Source organism: Macrobrachium rosenbergii, chromosome 50 (genome assembly GCF_040412425.1).
Source record: "Macrobrachium rosenbergii isolate ZJJX-2024 chromosome 50, ASM4041242v1, whole genome shotgun sequence".
NCBI lineage: Eukaryota > Metazoa > Arthropoda > Malacostraca > Decapoda > Palaemonidae > Macrobrachium > Macrobrachium rosenbergii.
Window position 1 is genome coordinate 36,568,459 of NC_089790.1, and position 20,579 is coordinate 36,589,037.

The 20,579-nt window shown below is 35.7% G+C and overlaps 1 protein-coding gene across 1 annotated transcript in view; it reads right to left on the bottom strand.

The window, feature by feature from the left end:
• The window catches only part of LOC136832837 (uncharacterized), a 305,259-nt gene that overhangs the window by 16,363 nt on the left and 268,317 nt on the right, over positions 1–20,579 (bottom strand). The window contains exons 3-10 of the mRNA XM_067094488.1: positions 18,805–19,048; positions 5,761–5,922; positions 4,723–4,831; positions 4,131–4,234; positions 3,380–3,486; positions 2,684–2,877; positions 1,328–1,507; positions 709–850 (exon numbers count right to left, since the gene is read on the bottom strand). Of these exons, the coding sequence (XP_066950589.1) occupies positions 709–850; positions 1,328–1,507; positions 2,684–2,877; positions 3,380–3,486; positions 4,131–4,234; positions 4,723–4,831; positions 5,761–5,922; positions 18,805–19,048 (1,242 nt within the window). The remainder of the gene's footprint in view (positions 1–708; positions 851–1,327; positions 1,508–2,683; positions 2,878–3,379; positions 3,487–4,130; positions 4,235–4,722; positions 4,832–5,760; positions 5,923–18,804; positions 19,049–20,579) is intronic.

Consider the following 20,579-nt stretch of genomic DNA (forward strand, 5'->3'; position numbering starts at 1 on the left):
CACTAACATGCTAAACTTTCGAATTGTCTCCCTGCCTCTGTTGTTTCTTAAAACCCTCCCTCTCTTGAGAGGCGGTTCTATTGTTTGCTTAGGATTAAAGTATCACTCATCTTTCTGTCCTTTTGTTTCCTCATTGTTTCTGTCTGGACTTGACAGTCCCAACAACATTTTGAATTTAAAGATTACAGCATACATATGCATGTGAAAATAATTACTTTATTCAGAACAAATAAACTGCCATATATGCGCAAATATGTCTGCATGTATCTTGGTGTAAATACCAGAAATTCCAAAGCCAGTGTTCTAAATCAAATGTCTGTGATTCTTTAGGAATAGATAAGTCTCTTTGTTAGAGGATGCTACGTACAAATACCTTAGTAATGTAGGTCAAAAAAATTTTTTTTAATAACAGTTTATTACGCACAGATGAAAAATCACAAGCTTATAAAGATAATGGGGGCTTTCCTAAATAACGACCCCCAGCAAAGTTTGGGGGTCGTCACCTAGGACTAATACTTCTTGGGAGTCATTATCTTTCTGATATTTACAGTCTTTTGTTTATGTTTTTACGGTCATCCCGAACGGGCTTTTCTAAACACGCAGCAAAGGTTGATGCATACCGGGTTAAAACACTTGGGGGTCACTATCTACGAAAGAGCCAGATAATGTTACTTGAAATAATGAAAAGGGATGTAACAGTATTCTTACCAGACCAAATTTCCCACATAATGGCAGTAAAGGAATAGATTTCAGAGCGGACTGACACCATCTGTTCGCTGAGAGTTTCAGGGGCCTGCCAGGGGTGTAGCCAGGCAGCTCTTGTGAGTTGTGGGGCTTTCATACTGCAACCCTGTTAAAAAAAAAAAAAAAAAACTCATTCACACAAGCAAACCATTAATTTAACTGCATCCCTGTTATAGAAAATCCTAAATGCTGATTTAAACTGTGAACCAACAAATACATAGTTGAGTAACATGTAAAGCTCTAAAAGCAAAATTATTTTCATGGTTGGTGTGTTATGTCTATATATTGCATCTCATACGGGAAAAATCATTAATACTTCGAAATAATCGTGTCTTCATTGAGGAGCACTCTAGAGCGTATTATCTTAGCTAATTTGCACTGAATCTGCCCGTTACTGCTAAGTCTGAAAATATTTTGTAAGACATCATGAAGTGTTCATTTTTACCCATCCTTGCAGTTCCAACCGACTCAAATTATAATTCTGGAGAAGGGAATTTAAGAAAAAACAAACCATCACAAACATCCATCCGTGACTCGCAAATAACTTTTCCATAGACGAAGGTGCCGTACTTTCAACTCTTACCTTTCCATGCATTTCCATGGCAAATTCGAATGCCCCAAGCTTGGCATGGTTTGTTGATATCAGATGAAGGGCGTGGGAGGAAAGAGCTGCGTGAAGCCAGCCATGGGCGTGGAGGAATAAAAGGGCCTCCACAAGACCAACTAATATGTCGACAGCTCCACCAATGCTCAAATCCCGATGCTGAAAAACAAGAGTTGTACCTACTAACGGAAGAACACGTACAGCACAGGAACAATATTGTAACGAATGAATTACTATCAGGTACAGATTAAAACAAAATATTTATTCATTACCTTGTGGCTATACCCCAGACCTTACTGTACAGCAGTTTCCGATAGCAGAATTTAATTCGTTAAGTCCATTGCATTATATGCCCATACTTTTTTACCAGTTTTACTTTGTGGATTTCATAACCAGTGAAACTTGTCACCAGAAAACTAAAAACAAGATTGTTCCCTTTGAATGAATACAAAGTGCTAATATTGGGAGGAACCATAACAGCAGAGTAATAATGCTGAATGTTATAGAAGTTTCAGCAGCACTAATTCTGTAGTTTTTTCTATTTCCCTGATAATATTCTTTCTTCAGGCTGAAAGGTTATGTTACAAGCTCTCCAATATTCACTGAAAAAAGTATTAAAATTTATGTATCAACATTGCATGTAGGCATCTACTCCTGGTCATGGTAAGACAGGTAATGTTTAACAGAGTACAAAACTTGAAGGTTGCTGCTGTCATGCTGAGCTTCTCTCCCGCCAATTGATCGGAACTTTTGGTATGAAATTGGCGTTGGTAAGTCTGGTGTAACTGTCTCTGGATGAAAGTTAATATTTTGGGAGAAGGAAGCTGGTGTTAGCATTGTATTTTCCATTCCACCTGACTGATCTTGTTGGTTTCTTTTTCTCCTAAAGTTGGTGGGAAAAAGCTCTACATCTTTCACAGTACGAGTATTCACAACTCTGACATATCACTTGACGCAAATAAATCCTTAACGGCGCATTTCTCAGCACTCCTGTTTTTAGGTGACCGTGGGTGCATGACCACAAGAAACACTGCAACATTAAGTGTTAACAAATTTTTCAACGAATACCTGAGAGGTAATCGAATCCTTCAACTTTCAAAAAAAAAAAAACAATAATTAAGAACGCAGCAAAAACGCTATACAAAATTAACGCAAATGGCTGCCAAATTTAACACTACTGCTCTAAGAGAGAGGTCTCTTTCCAAGAACAATAATAATAATACTAATAGTGTAAACAGAAGAACATTATCAGACAGGAAAATTTAACTGCATCTGAGACGTTAATAACACAAAAACTGAGAAGGAACCAGATCCTGGAAAAAACTAAAATGGTACCTGAACATGAAGGTGATGGTAGAGTGAGCCGTAAGGAACATTCTGGAAGACGAGGGTGATGTGATCGGGTTGTGGCGATGAGACGTGGCACGCTGCCATGACCTCTAGGAAAGCAGGGTGACGCAGGCGCCGAAGGATGGATAGCTCCTGAACCAAGGCTTTACAGGCTCCTGGGTCTGGGGAGCTTTTATCTCCTGGGAATATCTATATAGCTTTTATATATATATATATATATATATATATAAAATATAAATATATATGTATATATATATATATATATATATATATATATATATATATATATATATATATATATATATATATATATATATATATATATATATATATATAAATATACATATACATATATATACATTTGTGTGTGCCTGCGCACATAAGGTGTAACAATTGAGAAATCATGAGGGAAGAAACCCATCCAATTGCAATCCACTGTTGCATGTTATAATAATTAGCAATTTTCGATCTGCCTGATTTTCGTGATTCGTAGCATCATGCTTAGAAATAAATATGAACTTGATGCTATTTTAATTCTAAAAAAAATGTATGGAAAAGTCCAGTTTCAATGATTTCACTCAATACTATGTTGAACTAGGAAAAATTGAAAATTACTGAAATTGACATGACCACAACACCCTAAAATAAATGTGACTCAACCCAATACAACGTCCTTTCTACCTTTCTGAACATTTTCCTTCGGTAGCGAGAGAGCTGGCGTTGGCCTCCTCACGGTGACATTTGTCCCTAACCACGTGTACGGAGAGTAAACGGTAGGACCACCACATCTGGAAACAAGGAACAGCTGTATTAAAAAGAAGAAGAAGAAGACGACTACTTCTGTAACTGTTACTTTCATCGACTATCAAGCTGTAGCATGCTGTATTTGGTACTTGTTGCCCTGACTTTTTCTAATCTCCATTTCTTAGGGGTTAATCCCCGCTTTCTTTCCTTCATGATATTCCTTTATGATAAGGGTATAAAGCAATAGTGATAAAAACAGATACAAAATTATTCATTTGATATTTACATAATTTTTATGTAACTTCAAGGAATGCCGTTGCATAGGCATTTCCTTTACCCCACGTTGTTTGCATGTTTCTAAATCAATAATTACATACTTTTAAATTTAGTGATTAATATTATAATAAAACATAAAAAAAATGAATGTATGAGAACACGTACTTCCCATATAATAACACTGGATTCGTGTCAAGGAACAAAAACACAAAGTATTTCAACAGATATACTGTAAGGAGTGAAGATAGAATGCATTGATAGCCAACTCCTGATAATGTGTATAGCGTTTAATTACATTCAGAAAGAAGAAACACGCTCAAACACATAACACAAATATACGTTAAAGAGCTGTAGAAAACAAGAAACTTCTGCAGTGTAAAATGCTAAAGATAATGATAATGACAGAACTTACGTGTAAGCCACTCCAGTGAGTTCCGGACGCTTGAGATCAGCTGGGTTGAGAAGCGGCAGAGAGGTTGACACGTACATTTGGTCCAAAAGGTGACACGAAACCGCCTGCAAACAATTTTGATAAGCGAGATCTACAAAATAATAACAGATAATGGAGAACACAGCTGTTCTACATTTTCCGAATTATTCATTAAAACTCAAGTGACTGGGTTTGAGACACTTCCTACGGATTTTGTATTATGATTTTAAGTAGGAGAATATCTGTTTTGACTTTGAAACTATTTTCGATCATCCGTCTGTACACGTAATTCTCCTTCACCATAGGTCACTGAATTTTGCTTCGCAAACAATTCATTACATCTATTTTGATTTCTTGCATCATTAATTTTTGGGAATATTATTAATTGCGTCATTATTTCCTATTGGTCAACAGCTGTTTTTAAAACTTCATTAACTTTTGAAAGCTTCAGACGTTTTTCTACTTCTATTTCTAACGCTTCCAAACACACTCAACACATACAGTAGCTCTCTCTCTCTCTCTCTCTCTCTCTCTCTCTCTCTCTCTCTCTCTGTATCTAACAGCAAGTCCTTACCTTGTGCAAATTAGAAGGAGGAACATTAGAGTACGTCGGGGACCTGGGCGATGGGGCACCAGAATCAGTGAGACATGCTCCCCATATACTAGCCAGGCTGCCTTCCCTCCTACACAGAAAGATAAACGCATATAAAAACAAATCATGTCTCAGGAGAAAAAAAAAGCATACGTCACAGAAGGAATATGTGTCGAAGCTTGTCTATTCTAAGTTACAAGCTAGACGAAGTGTTTCTTCTTCTCCTTACAGTAGAGATGACCGCCTAGCTTGTAACTCTGAACAGACAGGCTAGGTAGCCTTCTCTATTGTAAGGCTATTCAAAGTTACAAGCTAAGTGGCCTTCTCTACTGTGGGAAAAAAAAAACACTTCGCCTACCAATAAAAACTTGAAAATGAAACGGGGGAGGAGGATCGAAAACTCAGAAGTTCATACTTAAAGCAATTGTCACTACAAACAACAACATAGTATTAAACACGAAGGGCGAAGCATTCTACTGGTAGCAGGTTCAAACGACTCCATTTTCACACCAAACGAGTCGAGCTTAAGTCTGCCAGACGAAACTTAATCTTCAACGGCTCCTCATTTACGTAAGTATACCAGTTCAAGGTGACCGGAATAGAGAAACACCAAGAACATGGAAAGTTACCCAATGATAATCGTCAGTGATACCGAATTTCTGTTATTTTAGAATACAAAAATGCGCAGCAACTAATTTACAAGAATCAAATATTTCAAAACAATAAAAATATGTCTCATTAAATCGTCGCTTAATATAAGACCAATCACAATGGTCTATAAATGATAATAGAAATTTTTAAACAAATTTTGGGATGAAATTTCCAATTTGTTGTAAGAATGATACAAAAAAATTTTCAATCCGTATGAGTAATCCCTTCTTTGGGATTAACCATACGACTATTTAGGTAAAATTATGGTTACCTTATACAATGCTTGATGGAACGTTTCAATTGGAAAGGTTACAAAAATAGCGCCGAGGAATAACCCATTTATTTTTCCCATAAACTGGCGTTACTTACTTGAGGCTAAGAGTTGTCTTGGAGGCAGGATGTGTCAAGGTCCCATGTGGAATCGTTGCTGTCCTGGCCAGAGATCGGTGGAGTGTCATGGCCAAGAGGAGGTCCAGAAAGTGAAGGATCTTCTGTCGGCGGATGGGAGAGGGCTGCTTCAAGGCGTAATCCCTGCGGCAATAAATTAATCAGATCAGATGTGTGCTTATTCAGACGCACGAAACGCAGAACTCAAAACTGAGGAGTAAGGTGTGTAAAGGTGTGTTTTATTCATCGCCACATTATTTACGCCAATGTAAGTTACGTGTTTTACCGGAAACCACGCCATATTTATTAGAACCTGGATGATATCTCCAAATTCTGTGAAAGAAGCTTTGGCACCAACAGTAAATGGCAATTATATCACAGCCCCACAATCAAGAAATTCTTGTAAACTCTCTATATTCTGAACATAGTTGGAATGGAATGGAATATATAAATTAGGCCAAAAGTCAAGCACTGGGACCTAAGAGGCCATTCAGCGCTGAAAGGGAAACTTAGAGTGAAAAGGTTTTAAAAGTGTAACAGGAGGAAAACCTCGCAGTTGCACTATGAAACCACTGTTAGGAGAGGGTGGCATGTAAGATGGAAGAGAGAGTATGAACGGAGGTATAGTAAAAGGAATGAAGGGTTGCAGCTAGGGGCTGAAGGGATGTCACAAAGAACCTTAAGTAATGCTTACAATGCACCGCGTGAGGTGAACTGATGGCCCTACCCGCCAACGGGGAGAACATAATGTATAGCTACTGAAATATTATCGAGAAAAATCAGTGCCTGCACCATAGCACATCCACTAGTGCTGATGAACAACTGACCCTGGAAAACATACTCAATATACAGCTTGTCTTTTTTAAAGTGGTAAGTCGTTTATAATAATTCCAGCAACGTGCGCGCTGCTATACATTCGTTTTGTGTTTTACGATGATTCAAAACGAATTCCCGCAATCCAGTGAGACAGGAACGTCTGAAACATCTACTGTAGGTCTTCAGGACTGAAAGTTCAACGTGAACACGGTACGAAAAACCCCAGAATTATTTTGCTAGGCAACAGAGATGAGTTAAAATCGTTTTCGCTTTCAATTCAGGCGATCTGGTTTGATTTTGTATAGCAAAATGAAAGAATCCTTTGTGAAATACACCTACAGTATGTGCATCCAGTCTTTTTTTACAAAGGGTGGTTAACAATGCATGTGCACCCCATGAAATCTTAGCGTTCTAGGATCATCTTAAAGTATTCAGTAACATTAAGTGAAACATGTGATGCATAACAAATAGAACTGAATAAAAAATGTCTTGAAAGTTAATGGAGCAATAATTTGAAAATATGAAATCCCTGATACACTGACGGAAACACTGCCTTCACACATACAATCATACATACATGCAAACGTGTGTGTTTGTGTATATATTTATACTGTGTATATATATATATATATATATATATATATATATATATATATATATATATATATATATATATATATATATATATATATATATATATATATATATATATATATATATATATATATATATATATATATATATATATATATAATATATATAACTAATTTACTAATAGACTGGAAATGTCAATACTGGCAATAAACTTCGGTCAAACGCCTTTTCATAAAATATATTATTTCGTGAACAATAACACCAACTAGATTTCCTGTTGAAGCGAATCATACGACAGAGGTTAAGGATGAAAGTGAACAAGAAAACTGCGATAATATGAAAGTTGTTCTTACGCAATGACCGCGAGCTACTTCAATCTTTCGCTAATCATGAGAGCAAAATAATTAGCGTAAAGGAATCTTATTTATATATTCACAATGAAAAAAAAAAGGAAATCGTTAAGAGGGTTGGGATGGCCGTAAGGGGAGGAAGTACTTGACGTCACGGAAGCTAATGAATATGTAAGTAGGACAGTCAGCTGATTTAGTCCCCTTTTAAACGGATTTCTTTAAAGGATTTCCGCTCTGTGACGTAGAGTGAAAATGGCAATACATAAGGTGCTGTGGCAGTCAGCTTTGGAGAGAATGCCCTCAATTTGCAAGTCATCATTTAAAAAAAACTATAAACATGACACTGCTTCTTGTTTTGTTATTCGCTGTCAATTCATTTTTATGGTATAAAGCTATCTGTGGTGTGCACTTTGCTATATTATGCTCAAAAATGGAAAACACTAAACGAAAAAGTAAAAATTCCCCTGTGAATTTAACAAATATTTTTCTATTGACGACGACGTCTTCTGCGGTCACCTGAATTTGAACAGGTGGGAATAAAAGGACCTCCTTTGACCTCATCATCATCTCAGAGATTAAGTGATAACACAAAATGAAACTCGTGGATTCCTCCATTCTTTATCTCTCCACTGTACACGATTTGTTCTCTTTCCTCTACTTCTATATAGAATTTAATCAGTCTTACAACTTACTATGCCGCATTTCTCTCGATCTGAACTAAAAAGGAAACTTAAAAGTATGCATACACACACATATATATACATACATATATTATATAATATATATATAATATATATATATACAGTATATATATATATATATATATATATATATATATATATATATATACAGTATATATATAATATATATATAGACACACATATATACTGTATATATATATATATATATATATATATATATATATATATATATATATATATATATATATATATATATATATATATATATATATATATATATATATATATATACATAGTTACAACCCAACTTCACAGACTTTTTTACTCAGCTACATTATTATGGTTAGTTTTTTGGTAGGCTATCTTTATAGACGCGATGCATTTTGCAGGGATATCTCTTGTACTTAATAATAAGGATGACGTTTACTTTAGTTTAGACTAGATTTTATACTGAATTAGTGTTACATGTGGAATACCTGAAATGTTCCAGCGCATGCTATAACATCTTCGTTAATCAGCAAATTAAACATACATACATATATGTATGTGTATATATATATATATATATATGTATGTATTATATGTATGTATATGTATGTATGTGTGTGTGCGTGTGTACACCAAAGACCATAAGAAAATAAAAAAAATTTTTAAAAAATGAAGTGGAGCTTAATCACAAAGTAATTGACAGTACTGCCTTTTAAATTAAGGCAGGTCATATGGGCCTAGATGCAACTTGGATGTCTGAGAGAAGGCGGAATTCTTCCCCAACTTGATGGTGAAGAAAACTGAGGAGACTGAACAGTGATGTCAATGATGCATTGCAGAAAAATTCAGGAGAAGGACAGAAAAAAAATCCTCCTAAATGTAAAATCAATGCTCCAGACAATGATGAATAAATCCAACTTGACAAATGAAATAAAGGACTGAATTTACAGTTTTATATGATACACCCAATGGGTAGCTTTAGAGGGAGATTTAGAAATCTGAACAATGTGACCTATTCGAGACCAGCTAGAAACTAGAGTCTAAATAAAATTTCCATAAAAATGAGTAAGGTATTGGGTGTATAAGGAAACACAAAAATAAGGAATTGCCTTGGAGCATATTGTTTGACTAAGATACAGAATCCCCATTTACAGTAGCCCTTGGGCGCATCATCAGAAAAGGATGGAAACGAGCATAAGTACACAAGAGGTCACTGAAAAAGATGAATGTTACACCAAAGAAACAATAGAAGAACAGTTACTAGATAAAGAGAAGGGAGATGTTACACCATAAACTTGCAGACAGAGGCAGCGGAATCATAGGCAAGAAATTCTTCTAACAGAACCTTGGAGATGTCGAGGGATGTCGAGGGCAACAATAAATTATTTTATGAAGTTCAGCAAGGAACAAAACCAAGAATCATACGGACAGGAAAGGAAATTACCGACAGATCTGGCCTTTAGGAAACCCTAATAATGACCTGTAAGAATAGAACTAGGTCCTAGATATTAATAAAAATAAGGCTTCAGTAAGGTTTTGAATGCCTGAGTAATAGTAGAAGCTAGGACAATAGGATGGTAGTTGGAAGGGTTAGAGTCGCCATCCTTCTTAAGGACCTCTTTTATGACAAAGTTTAGCCTGATAACCTGGCACTGGAACTGCAGGACTTAACTCTTAGAGGGAAAAAAAAAGACAGCAGAGAAAGGAGATAGTTGGCTTTCAAACCCTTTTAAGAATTTGGGCGAGACTATGACCAGAGGCAGATGCCTTAAAAACATTTGGTTAGATGCACAGGATTAGGCAGGGATAGAGTCGGAAGATCGGGGCACTGGAATCACTGAGAGAATAATTAGCTGAAAACTGAGTCTATGAGTGCCCTCATTTCACTGGAAAAGCAAACTACAGACCCATGAAGACGTTTGACAGGAGGAAAGTAAGACTTGCAAGGGCTATTAAACTTTATTGGCAAAGGACCAATGAAATCAAGATGTCAGCGTTCCTCTTAGTATGAAAACATTTTCCTACTTTTAAGTACAGTGATCCTTACCGGATATAAAAGAAGCAAGAGTAACGTTAAGCAACAATATTTCGCTTTTCGGAACGGTTTTTGGTTTGTACTAGTTTGAGCTTAATCCCGGCTTTCTCTGCACTTAATCAAAAGAAATGGCATAAGGCAGCACAAGGCATAAAAACAACAGCAGCAACAACAACTACTACTAAATGAACAACGATAAAGAGAAATAATTCTAATCCTTGCGCCATACTTCCAGTTGCAGTTCTGGAGGAAACTTCATACCAAGTTCCTTAGGTGATCCATAGAGTAAAATTGGTGGCTACATTAAAAGAAAGTTAATCATTCCATGGAATATGTTCTCAAGAACATGTAATGATCAAGGAATAACGGATTCAACTAAAGGAGGATGTATCATTATTTGATACTGCGAGAGCAAAATTCAGTCACATTACAAATAGAAATATGCGTCCTAGAACAGGTATATCTAATTTTGTGAAATTATACGGGAAAAATTTCACGCTGCGCAAAAAGATTTCGCACCGAGAGACACTTGTGAAGAAAAAAAAAAATTAGTACAGATTGAATTACAATACTCTCAAACTTTTACTTTTGCATTCCCACGGTAAAAAAGTTCTTTCCCATTTTCATCATGAAAGGTAGTATCTGATAATAATCTCCTCTAAGAAATACAACGAAATGTGCATAAGCACGAGTATCTTAGCCGCAATGGCATTGGTGAATCATGTTGCCACGACTGTGAAGCATTCGGTGAACATTATTACTACGGTCACCCAAATACATCTATACTGATCACTGCCTTTCCCCAGGCATTCCTGACTCGTATCGAAGCGTCTATGACACGGCAATTTCTTCATCTTCGATTTTTCTTCGTTGTTATTATTTTTTTCGTTGATTCATGCAGTACGAAACAAGGCACACCCCACACCCCACAACGGAAAAAAAAAAATGCTTATTAACCTTCATGCTGTCATATTAATTCTGTCGACTTTCAAATTCATAAGATTACTATAATTCTCTAAATCGACTCTCCGAGAAATTATCTATAAACACGAGTGCTCGCATCCATAAGCTAACGTACTTGCATACAAATTTAAATATGCACGTACTATATTGAAATTTGAGAAAAACTCCTCATAAAACCATCAGTCATATAGAGAGAATCCTCCAAAAACATACGAGCTTCACTTGAAAAACAGATATATGTACTTTGTGTAAATACTGAGGGTTCTTATATACGTTTAAACATGAAAAAGAACAAGCTTTCGGCCTTTCAAACTGCAAGGTGGTTCCTGGAAAACCCTCACCCGAAAACCTGATTTTGAGTCACCGCCATCCACTAATAAAACTGTGTATCATATTCCTGCCAGAATCAGAGCGATCTTTCAGGCAAAACTAGAGCGTCACTTCCCTGTAGTTTCAATATCGGCTTAACAACGTAGCGAGAGGGGCGTCACATTACGTAACTTTATCTCCTAAATGAGACGGATGGCTCGAATTGCTTAGCAGTGTTCTATTACTTGCACAATCAGTCTACACTGGTCCGTTTATGTAAGCAAGGTGGTCCCGGGAAATCTATATGGTTAGAGACACTGACAGTGGGGAATATTCACCTTGTTATACCGTCCCTTCTGGTTCCTTTTTTTTTTTTCCTGTGCAAGTTCACGACCGTCCAGGTTGTTTCCTTGAAAATTTATTCTCATGATAAATAATATGCAAACTAGAAATGCAGGACGATATGAGAGGCAGAGTAAAAAGAACATGAAAATATCCTTGCAACTTACATCACTATTGTTTTTATAAAAAAATTTAAATTTAAATTCAAAACTATATATCATAACAGCTTTATTTGTCTAATAATGCTGAAGCACAGAAAATGGATGGTTATATCTTGAAAAGTAGCAGCTGTGTATCCCATCAAAACAACCCAGAACCAAAAATTTCTAGCCTCTAGTAAATGCATTTTAATACAGTTGCAACCACGAAAAAACAAAACAGTCACCGAAACAATGAGAAACTCCGATTTCGTGGGGTTAATGCAGATTTGCAATCAAGAGTACATCTCTTGTTTAACAGTTATGTTGTTGCAATGTCGTTAACGAAAGTATTTTTTTCTTTAAACGATCACATTATGTAAAAATTTTCTGCTTTCCTCTGTGTTTCCTTAATAATTTAATAACAGTTTTTTTTAACAAGAAAAAGGAATGAATTCCTTTAACGCACTTTCCTTGCAAGTTTCGGGCAGTACTGCCGCCTCAATTTCCAAGCCACACACATTACGAAATTTGACTCTCTCTCTCTCTCTCTCTCTCTCTCTCTCTCTCTCTCTCTCTCTCTCTCTCTCTCTCTCTCTCTCTCTCTTTTAATACACTTTGATTTCTTTCTTGCTCCCTTATCATTTACACAAGCGTCTATCTTCCCTATAGAAATTAAATATAAAAAATGAACAGTGATGATGATTGAAAATTGGTAAATAAGCCAAAAAAAAAAATTAAAATATCATATATAAAAGCAGAAAGATCTTAAAATGAGTAAATGTGATAGTCATGAGATAAATTTCAAGTTGGTATATAATCAAAAAACTAATTTGTGCGTTTAAATTTTACATCTGTATATACATATATATATTATATTTATACATATATATATATGTACATATTATATGTATATACGTATGTACTGTATATATAAATATATATAAATATATAAATATATATATATATATATATATATATATATATATATATATATATATATATATATATATATATATATATATATATATGAACAAGCATCTGCTTATTGCCCTCAACACAATGAACAATTATTTCCGTGCAAAACCGACATGAGATGGACAAGACAGAAGAGAATGAAAATAAGAAGAGAATTAATGAAAATCCATGGAGGCTTGCCTTAAAAATGGTAATGATTCTGTATACAGACTACTATTAAGTAAAATATATACAGAAGACTACTATAAAAAGTATAGTTTAATAATAATAATGAAAGATACAGTAATGACATAGAGGTAAAATCTTCAATAAAAAAAAGAATCAAAATTGAAAAAAAATAATAAAAAAGATAGTCACTGCCATTTATAAAAGGAAAATCAGAAAGCACAAAAAGCAAAATAATCATGGCAGTAGAGGAAAATCAGCAATGATTCAGAGACGAATTCAATAATGACACAAGTCAGAGTCACTGTCAAGTTGTTTATGCTGTTTTGGTTTTGGATTACACGCCGAAAGTCAACTTTCTCTCAGCGCCATTTCACTGCGGCCAGCAGTGTCAAAAGACCACCTCTTATGATACAGACCCTGAATCCCCAGGAGCACCGCTGAAGACCCTTCATCAACAACCATCTCCCAGACATACTTAAGCCAAGGGGCTTCTCCAAGTTCTTGGCATTGCATTTACGAATGAACACAAAAAGAGCAGTTTTAAGTATAAACAGAATGACAAACATATATATATATATATATATATATATATATATATATATATATATATATATATATATATATATATATATATAGAGAGAGAGAGAGAGAGAGAGAGAGAGAGAGAGAGAGAGAGAGAGAGAGAGAGAGAGAGATTTCATTTATTTTCCATGTGTTTCACAGTACGCTATGAGAGAGAGAGAGAGAGAGAGAGAGAGAGAGAGAGAGAGAGAGAGAGAGAGAGAGAGAGAGAGAGAGAGAGTTAATGAAAAAATGTGCCCATGGCATATAGAGGACACAAGAACGGTAAAATAAAAATGAAGGTGATAATTGTTCAAACGGTTTCAACAGAGGAAGAAAACAATCAGAGGGAAATGCTAATGGAGGAATAATATCGTGATTACCCTGAGATCTCATCTCAATAATAAAATATGTCTCGGAAAATATCGCGACACATCACTGAGATAACATCTTCCAGGTCCAATGCGACGGAAACCGTAAGAATTCGGTTTAATGAGGCGAAGTAATTATGTCACGGCCGATCTCACCTCTTCCCACGTGCCAGCTGTCAACAACAAGACCATAAGAATTGAGGGCAAATCTTATGGAACTGGATTCCGCATAAACTGGTTATCGCCTGACCGGAGAAATTAATTTCTTAAAGATATCGTGTGTGTGTGTGTGTATATACATACATATATATATTTATATATATTTAGATCTATATATATATACATACATGTATACATAATAATATATATATATATACATACATACATATAAATATATATGTATATATATATATATATAATATATATACACATACAGGCATACATAATACGATATATATACATGTATGTGTGTATATATATATATATATATATATATATATATATATATATATATATATATATATATATATATATATATATATATATATATATATATATATATATATATATATACATCTACTGTATATATATTATATATATATTTTGTATATATATATACACACTTATATACATTATATATATATATATATATATATATATATATACATGTGTGTGTGTGTGTGTGTGTGTGTGTGTGTGTGTGTGTGTGTGTGTGTGTGTGTGTGTGTGATGTGGGTGTGTTTTTAAGAAAATTAGATCCAAATGAAGTTCGAATTCAAGAAAAAAAGATAAGTAGTCAGTGATAAGTAGTAAATCACTGATCGACTTTGGTTTTAAATAACAGACTACCGCTTTGGAAGGTTCCTTTTGATTCTGTTGGAAGGGTTAGATATGTGAATCTAAGATGAAAGGTGGCCCTTCATCTAATAAGTACTTTAACTGCAGGGTTTTAGTTTTCTGTAAAAGAAAACTATTATGCCAGCTTGGTCTGTCCGTCCGCACTTTATTCTGTCCGCACTTTTTTCTGTTCGCCCTCAGATCTTAAAATTACTGAGGTAGAGAGCTGCAAATTGGTATGTTGATCATCCACCCTCCAATCATCAAACATACCAAATTGCAGCCCTCTAGCCTCAGTAGTTTTGATTTCATTTAAGGTTAAAGTTAGCCATAATCGTGCTCTGGCAACGATATAGGATAAGCCACCACCGGGATGTGGTTCAAGTTTCAAGGACCGCGGCTCATAGAGCATTATACCGCGACCACCTAAAGATAGAGCTATTTTCGGTGGCCTTGATTATATGCTGTAGCGGCTGTACAGAACACTCGACTGCGCCGAAGAAACTTTGGCGCATTTTTTACTTGTTTATTTATTGACCACAATCATTAATTCAAAGTAGCTAAGCAATCCAGGAACTTATTTTAGTCAGTGAGTTGATCCAGTGGAATCAACAGAATTTAATCTAATACGAAAAATCGGCATTCCAAAGGGAATTTGCTATTCCTAACAAATAAGTTAATGAAAAAGAACTAGTTCAACAAACATTAATTGAACCTAAGGTTACTCTACAAAAGCCAGTTAACTATGAGCAACAGTAAATTACACGAGTTAGTTAATCCACACAATTTTGTTTCCCTAAAGAGAATGAGTGCTAAACCATGGCATGATTACTGTTAAACCTCTGCACCTCTGAGACAGAGAACGAGAGACAGAGTCAGGGGGAAGAAATGTGAAGAGACAATTTTCGCTTTAATCTTAGACATTTTCCCTCGAATCACTTGCAAATTAAACGACTTCCACAAAGCTCAATGAGAAGACGGAATCAGTGCAGAAAGAAAACCTCTCTGCAAGAATTTATAATAACAGACAGTAGGGAAGACGTGACACAGCCTCCCGCCCTGTGCAAACCGGTTTCTCCGCCCCTGGGGGGGCGGGGTAGGTAGGGGAACGGAGGGTAGGGGTACATCCACCATCCTCCTGCAAACCTGTTTGTCCGACCAGGGTGGGGACGGGGTAAGTAGAGGATCGGGAGAGTTGGGGAGACAGCACTGTTCCAGTGCGCGTAGTGCGCGCTAACAAACGTCGTGACTAAATAATTCATGGTAATATTTTCAAAATCTTTGGAATAACAAAATGTTTCTCTTTAAATACAGGGAAAACTAAGAACAATCATATCTACACACCTGTTTCTTAGCTTGAGATAAGATCGGAATGGCTGATCTAACAATATTTCGTTTTAAATGATACCTTTCACACCCAAACGTCTTCCACCTGGATCACATACACGCCTGCTCATCTGACCCACGGAAAGGTTCCAATGACCCAGTCAAAAATCAACAGGTAATTGCAGAACGCTTCCCTCTTTCATTTACGACCAGAAAATGACAGTCACAGCTCACAAAAAAAAAAAAAAAACAGATGAGGGCGAGTGATTAACATCTCAAGTCACAACCGCAAGATCACCTCTGATTCCAAATAAAAAAAAAATGAAATTATGAATGTAATTGACCCGAAGGCCCTTCTGACGGAAATGGCCTTTTAATGGAAGCGGGGCCACGAGAGAAGAGGAGGATCAGCAGATGACAGAAGGAAGACAAGACAAGGAGGAGGCCAAGAGCTCGTAGCGGGCAGCAGAAAGAATAGGAAGAGTCTCAGGAGCAACAGACAACTGCCAGAAAACCAGTAGGAAAAGTTGGTGTAATGAAGCAGTATTTAAAAGAATGCCGATGCATAGGAGTAGACAGCAGGGAGAAGGTAAAGTAGGACAGAGCAGCAGAAGGAAAGCAAACAGAAAAGGCAGCAACAGACTGACGAAAGGAGACAAAATCGAAGATGAAAAACATAGAAATAAGCAAATTAAAACATATCGATATTCTAGCTGGAATGTTAAAAAAAAACGAAAATAATGGATGATAATGAAAGAAAAATCATCTAGCAGGTCCACATCAAGCTAAAGAAACGGAACGTGAATGGGAAACGAAGAGAAAGAAAGAAGAGAAGAGAAACTAAGCCCCTTTAACCAATCTTCCAAGAAGGCAAAAAACATTCCTTAGAATGTTATCTTTTTATACGGAGTCTTCTTGAGAAAATTTGGAGAATAAAATTTCCCCACATTAAATGATGTGGAAAAATTGGTCCAAATTATCCAATTACGTATAAGACATTCCTGTCTAGAAAAGAGAGAGAGAGAGAGAGAGAGAGAGAGAGAGAGAGAGAGAGAGAGAGAGAGAGAGAGAGAGAGAGAGAGAGCAGCACATAAGATTTCATCTAAAGATATTTTCACTCTACAGTTAATGAAGAAATAACAAAAATTACATGAGGCTTCAAACAAGTATCAACGACCAAAGGCTTATTGGAAAATGAAGTTAAATCTTTATGGTTTTAATACCAAAATAAAAGAAACTTATTGGAGTATATCTAAAATTTCTGCTGTACCGACGCTTATAGAGACTTCAGTGGGAAATAAATAAATATAAAAGTGGTTATCGTGAAATGTTTTCGGAATAGGTTCACCGAACTTGCTTTTATAAGTAGTTCTGCCACACCTACGACGGACTTAACTGGTGGGGAAGACTATATTCCAGTAGATACGGTCATTACTGAATTATGTATCTACGAACAAAATCTGACAAAATCTCTAAAACTACTATCCTGACGTACCGAAGAATAACTCTTAAAATTAATAAATTTTTATATCTTACATTTAGAACACTAACAGCTATTCATAAAGCTAAACAAAAGAACCGTAAGAGAGCAGTAAATAAAATAAAAACAAACTAAACAATCATAGAGAAACTGAGATGGTAATAATAACAGCATCTGCGGAAAGATTTCGTGTTATGGTAATTTATGACAGCGCATAATTTCTAAAGAAAATACCGCTAATGTATATTTTCTGCAAACACGTTTACAAAGGAGAAACAAACCTCCGTAGTGATGTCATCCCTATGCAGTTACTTCATGACATCATAATGTGCCTCCCATGTTATTATTCATTGTTTATCAGAAAGGATGTTTGCCTGACATTTTTGATAAAATCAAACGTAAACACTTAAGTATAAAACGTCTCATCGTGTAAATCCGCTTTGTTTTTTTTTTTTTTTTTTTTGTGGTTGATATTGTTGAAATAATTTCCAGAAGACATAAATAACAAACCAGGCTTTATTATCATAGAAACCAAAAAGTTTGCTTTCTCTCTGCCCCGCCTTCTTTTGTGTATAAATACATATATGCATATATTTGCCTGTCTAAGCTATGGAACGTTGAAATGATGTACATCTAAAGGGGAGTGCAGTATTAATTCGCTTGCGGTAACATCAGTTTTATGGTTCATAACTCCTAATCATATCAATAACCCTAATAGATCATGAAGCAACTCCAAGTGGTTATGTAAGATACATGAACATTTGAAGTGAATAGTACATCGATTCAGGGAAAGATCCCTTCCACTGTCGTATGTCACGAGAAGATCGAACTCCCTTTGCCTAGCAATGACAAACTTTCCTTTTAATGGATCCAGATTTGAAAAATTAATGCATTTCTTTCTTCTCGCGAGAAAGCTTTATTTTCCACTAGGACAACATGTTACCTGTCTGCGTGGGACAAAACTGCTCTATACCTGTAGAGAACGGAAACTATGACTCCGTTAAGACATTATTAATCATTCTTTGTCTGCGTTATGTAGTTCGCGCAAGTTTCTAAATCTTGCGACTAACCTTGGTGTCTGTTCTGCATTATCCTCGAGGGTGAGGTCTCCCCCCGCCTCCACGAGCAGTCTTAGGACTCTCCTGGAACCTCGGTAGGCGGCGCCGTGGACGGGAGTGGCACCGTTGGAACCACAACGTCTGTTGGGATTGGCGCCAAGTTTCAGGAGAAGCGAGACGACTTCGTTGTCACCGCCGAAGGCTGCGCAGAAAAGAGGCGTCTGGCCGTGGGAATTGACGCTCTCGATGTGTACGCCTGCGGGAAGGTACAACAGAATGAATTAGTTAAAGCAGATAAATCTAGAACGGCATTTTAATCATGCAAGTAAATAATAATAAAATCAAATAACGGCAATAATTAACTACTACTAAATCTAAATGTAAAACAACAATTAATTAATTAAACAAAAATATATAACTAATTAAATTTTACAAAAGAAAAATCTACGAAATCTCATCTGCTTGGCAAAACAACTAGAGTTTAATCTCAGAGGAGCTTTGTGAATCAGTGCACTGTCCACCACCTTCTATGAATGAACTGTCCTTTTTTGTGATTCAAAATGTAGCTTCCTTTGTGCATAAAACCTGGAAAGCCTGTGAATGGAACTCTTCGTTTATTAACTTCCTTCATATATACAGTGTTCTCCGCTCTTGCTAACAACTAACAGCCAACTAAATGTTATGCAAAAGCAGGTAAAATCTACAAGTATTTCGCTGGAACAAATTTATAGTAGACGTCTAAATTGATTGTTTTCCTGTTTTTTATTTAGTTATTTCGTTAGTATCACACTGTTATCAAAGGCAAGTTTTCATAGCCAGCAGGGATAAGGAATGACTCCTGTGATGAGAGAAAATAATATACGTATTTTTAAGGAACAGAAATTTCATGTTCATGAATGGAAGCAAACAGAACCAATAAAGTCTAAAAAATAGAAATATTAGTTATAAAAACTAATAAGCGCATGTGTAGAAAATATTAAATAAAACAAATAAGTGATTAAATTTATTCTACATTCTATCTTAGATGAAGAAAGGAAATTTTGAAGAAATTTAGAAATCCGTTCAATATTCTATAGCTGACGAGAAAGAATTTCCAATAAATCATAATCCATAAATTCCTAACCGTATGGGAGTAAACCACCAAGATATTGTATCACTGTGCCAAAGGAATTTCACACGATCCATGTAGGAAAATTCTTAGCAGCAGAAGTGAGAAAGGAAAAGAAATAACATATGAGGTCGCAGAAAAAAATATGAAATAAACAAAAGAGGGCCCATGAAATGGCACACAAATGTAGCGGGAATCCTTTGCTTGTAACTTGAACAAGGAACGTGTCAGTCACCCAGAAAACATAAGACAAAGAAAATATGATCTGACGCCAAGATTAGGATATCCTTCTCTGATATTCTTAGATGAAAATTGTAGTAAAAAAGGGGAAATATTTCATGGCATACATTATTAGAATCTCTCTCTCTCTCTCTCTCTCTCTCTCTCTCTCTCTCTCTCTCTCTCTCTCTCTCTCTCTCTCTTTCTCTCAGAGAATAAAAAAAAATTGGAGTTTTTCAAAGTAAGACTGCCCATCGGATGAACTATAATATACTTGAATTGCATATTACTCAAGATCATCTATCAGTTTACAACTGTATTATAATTCGTCACATATATTTCACTATCCCTTCAATATATCATGAATGCAACTTGCAACTTCAATACGAAATGTAAGCATTACTGAAGCGCAAGACTTCTGCGACCTGCTAATGAAAATTTGCATTTGGAAACTGATACA